Here is a 4,549-nt window from a genome sequence, read left to right as displayed (position 1 = left end):
CACGTCCAGCATTAGGGGTCGTCATGCTGCTGCCAGACTTTTGACATGAAGCAGAAAGTTTGACCGCATTACACCCATTTTGGCGTGTCTTCACTGGCTTCCTGTCCCTGTGAGATCTGATTTTAAAGTCCTGCTACTGGCCTATAAAATTGTTCACAGACTGGCGCCGCCCCTATTTAGCTGATCTACTTAAACCCTACGTACAGGCCCAGGCTCTGTGTTCTCAGGCTGCAGGACTACTTTGTGTCCCTAGGGTGAATAAAAAGTCTGCGGGTCACAGAGCTTTCTCTTTATCGTGCACCTGCTTTGTGGAATAATCTCCCTGCATCAGTAAAACAGATACTGTAGAGACTTTCAAGTCCATACTTAATAAGCACCTATTTTCCCTTTCGTATGGCTAGCATACTAGCATAGTACATTTCTATGCTTTCTACCCTTTAAAATTCATTTTATTAGTAAAGATGGTGGGCCGCGGCCTCAACTTTATCTAAAGTCTGGGTCTTTTAGTGAAGTTTAGGGCTAGTGGCCGGCGATCACCTTAGCATTTCTTCTGTTTTTCTTGTTGTTAAATGCTGATAAATTATACCGTATTTATCGTTTTTCTGCCGCCTGATTGTTTTTTCCTCTCCGTTTCAGGTGCGGCTACATCCAGAGATGGGTGTGGTGTCTTCTGCAGGCCTTCTGTCCTGTGTACTGGCATGGACTTCCAAAATTTCCTATTGTCTGTTGTATCCGGTAGCATGGCCCAAGCAGTGGGTCACCCCTTTGAGTCTGGTCTACTTGAGGTTTCTTCCTCAAATCATCAGAGGGAGTTTTTCCTTACCACTGTCGCCTGTGTGCTTGCTCTAGGGGTTGGTAAGGTTAGACCTTACTTGTGTGAAGCACCTTGAGGCAACTTTGTTGCGATTTGGCGCTATACAAATGAAAATAAATTGAAATTAATTTCTTGATTATCTATGCAGTTTATAGACAATTATACTGGAGTTGACCAGAGATTGCTCAAAGCATGATGTCATGTTTCCTCACTGTTCATGCGTGAGGACATCAACTCGGTGCACCTGTTCAGAGACAGAGAGCTCTTTTTCTCAATACAGTCTATGCTTTTTCTTCAAGAGCTTCTTTCTCTACTTCCAAAGAAATCCAACTAATGAACTGAAATCATGTAAACCATAACTGAAGAATATGTAAATGCGACAGATCAGATTATTTGCTGTTAATCCGATTACTCCAGTTATTGATTGTGGTCATGTAAATGTGCTCACTATCCACGACCCCATTCGACATCAGTGTATAAGCCATTCAGGAATTATTGCCATTTCTAACCAGTTTCTCCATTTTCAGAGGTCATAAACATCAGACAAATGAAATTTGAGGATCATTTTTATATATAATTCATCACGTTTACCACTTTATTTAATCAAATCAGGGGATGGATACATGAACATTTACAACGCACTGAAAATATCTTGAACAAATACAAAACAAGTATGGTAACTCTGACTGGAATGGACAGTTCTCAAGAACATGAATAACCATGCAAAAGGTGATTGGGGAGGAAAGCCACCAAGACAACCTCAAAAGAGTTGGAGGCTTCTGTGGCTGTGACTGGAGAAACTGCATCATCAGTTATACAGCTTCATGGTGGAGTGGAACAGAAAAGGACTCTTACAAGAAATCACATCAAATCTAGGTTCAACTCTCCCATATGATTTCTCGCAAACTGAAGCTGATATTTCATATACTGTTTAAGAAAAGTCTTCAGCACTCTTGTTCTCTCTGGGAGGCTCATGGCTGGAGGACATATTGCCATCCGCCACATTTTCAGACTCTTTGACACTGGAAACTGATGCTGAGCCGTCATCCCCCTGAGGTGATGAAGGATCGTTCTCACTGTCACCTGTAAATCAAGGGAAAGAATACTCTATAATAAACAACCAAATATAAATTCATAGAAATATAAATGAGAAATATAAATGAAAAACAATGGAAAAAAACCTAATGGTAAGAACCATACTCAGATGTGAATCGGGTGTTCCCACGAACTCGTGATCATCGTTTACTGAGGCGGTCTGGGCAATTTCATCATCTATGACCACTTCGGTGGTAGCTGGTAGGTCTTCTTCATTGATGACATTGCCATCAACACATACTCCAGAGTACAGGTCTGAGTGACTGGAATGTCCAAAGACCAGTTCATATGGAGTTTGCTGGGTAGCTTCACTGCGCACGTTGTTCAATATAAACTGGATCCTGGGCAGCCACGATGCCCATGGATACTCCTTCGCACCATCCAACCCAGCCTGTGAAATACGTAAATATATTATTTTTCCACATCTTCATAAATTTATACATATGCACAAGAATGAAGACAAATACTGACCACTCTTAAAAGTGTTACAGTATTAATTACCTGTGCACGACATTTGCAGATCTCCTCCTCAATGCTGTATTTGCCCTGGGATTGTGAGTGCTTTGGACTGCCATTCACAAAGAAGGCATCATCTGCTCCCCACTCAGCAACAAGCTGAAGAACTAGCTGATTTACAAAATCCCTTCCATTGCCTGACTGGAAGATCTTGGGAAGTCCAAGGTAGGGGATCACCCTGGTGTGAGGCCTTCTGCAACTTCCTTGGAGTTTTGGAGGTGAGCGGCCATATGACATGAAACTTGGACCAGTGATCCATGAAGTGGGCAATCCAATTGTATTGCCATCAGGGGCGTGGCGTTGATCAATCAGGTCAATCTGGAACCCTACTCATGAATCCAGTTGACAGGACAGGTGTGTGCACTGTGCTCTTGCTTCTGCGTCTTGATTGCTGGCAGACTTCACAAAGGTTGATGAAGAGCTGCACTACAGACCTTGGTATGTTGGAGTAAGGACTGCGTGGATCTGTTAACCTAGACCCGTCATGTAATACTGCATATACAACATTAGCAATCGCGCACTGTCCATGTTGCAAAGTAAATTAAAATTTGATTCACTGAAAGCATTTGAATCCTTAATAACTGACATTAATTACCATGGAAGTACTGAAGACTGAAATTGGACAGAGACTTCTTGTAAAATAACAAAAAGATCACTAATTTTTCTTACCACTGTTGCCTCTGCAATTAATCATGGAACAGACTACAGTATACACCTCACGCGTACATAGCGGTATACGCAAATATTAGTGTATGGGCACTGCATAAATAAACTGAACTGAGATTAGATGCCAATGATTAAATAGAAATAATGTGACTATGTGACAAATAAACAGAAAATCCAACACTTGAGAGTCTTTTTAAAACTTCACAAAACACCTTTTGAATTTTGATTCCATTATGAAATAGTGGAAAATTCATGAAACCTCCAATTGGACCCTAACAACGAACAGTGTGATATTTTTTTCAATATTAAGGAATATCATGTGAAATATCACATGTTCTGTCATATTTTAAACCACACAGGGGCTCAGTGTTAGCACTCTTACCTCACAGCAAGAGGTTCTGGGGTTTGATTCCAGCTAGACCCAGTTTTTTCTGTGAGGTTTGCATGTTGTGTGTCTGTATGGGTTTTCTCCCACCATCAGAAACATGCACATTAGGGTCTGCTCCCTTCTCTGTCCCTGATCAAAGCCGTGTGCTACATCTGGAGTTGGGCCCCGGGTGCCAAGATTATTGCTGCACACTGCTCCTACTGGTTGGATTGTGTGGAATGATCTCCCCGCATAAATAAAAGTCAGATTCTGTGGAGATTTTCAAGTCCAGACTTAAGACACACTTATTTTTGCTTTCATATGGCTAGCATACTGGCATAGTATAGTTCTGCGCTTTTTACTCTTTTAGGCAGTGATTAAACAAACACCAATACCGGCTGCATTAGCGCTGTTAGAAGACCTTGCAAATGATGCAATCAGACATGAGCGTGTATTCAGAGAACGCGAGGATTTACTTGCAAATGATGATAACTGGTTCATAAACTAAATTTGATTACCAAGGCCACTGGAGTTGCACACAGAACTGCAGCCGGCCCATAGCGCAATACGGTGAGGACCCAGGGGTTGTCTGTGCCCACGCAGGTGCTGCCCATGCTGGGCGTCCTGGCACAGGGGCATTCCAGCGGGCGCTCGCTGATTGGTCAGGCGTGTGCCAGTCAACCTTGTGCCGAGCCATGCCAGCTGTGTGGAACGACATCATCTGAATGGCATCAGGTACATTACAGTGTTTTGCAGGGTAATATTGCAATGTAATCGGAGCTATTGACTGCACACATAAAGGTGCCATCACATGATGAATTTGTTTTTGTTAACAGGAAACATTTTCATTCCATCAGTGTTCAAATCATATGTGTGGTGCAAATGCACGTCAGGCTGGAGGCTGGCACAGCGCACGACGGATGGCTGCTTGGTGGTTAAATAGTTTATCGGTGTAATTGTTCTGAACGAAAACCAACACGGGCACATTTGGACATGTGTGCATTCAAATGTTTTTTGTTGTTATTATTAATATGTTTTCTTTTTCTTGATGGTGGAACTAGAGAGCTTCTTAACAAGTCCCTGACTGTGTT

The 4,549-nt window shown here is 42.3% G+C and overlaps 1 protein-coding gene across 1 annotated transcript; it reads right to left on the bottom strand.

Moving 5' to 3' along the window:
• Positions 1 to 1,744: 1,744 nt before the first annotated feature.
• LOC117517923 lies at positions 1,745 to 2,662 on the bottom strand. The gene is made up of 3 exons (XM_034179056.1): positions 2,411 to 2,662; positions 2,015 to 2,300; positions 1,745 to 1,897 (listed from the first exon to the last, which is right to left on the bottom strand). Exons 1-3 carry the CDS (start codon positions 2,660 to 2,662, stop codon positions 1,746 to 1,748), a joined length of 690 nt encoding a protein of 229 aa, XP_034034947.1. The 3' UTR covers position 1,745.
• Between the last annotated feature and the right edge of the window lie 1,887 nt (positions 2,663 to 4,549).

Source organism: Thalassophryne amazonica, chromosome 9 (assembly GCF_902500255.1).
Source record: "Thalassophryne amazonica chromosome 9, fThaAma1.1, whole genome shotgun sequence".
Taxonomy (NCBI): domain Eukaryota; kingdom Metazoa; phylum Chordata; class Actinopteri; order Batrachoidiformes; family Batrachoididae; genus Thalassophryne; species Thalassophryne amazonica.
This window is presented reverse-complemented; position numbering and strand designations above follow the sequence as displayed.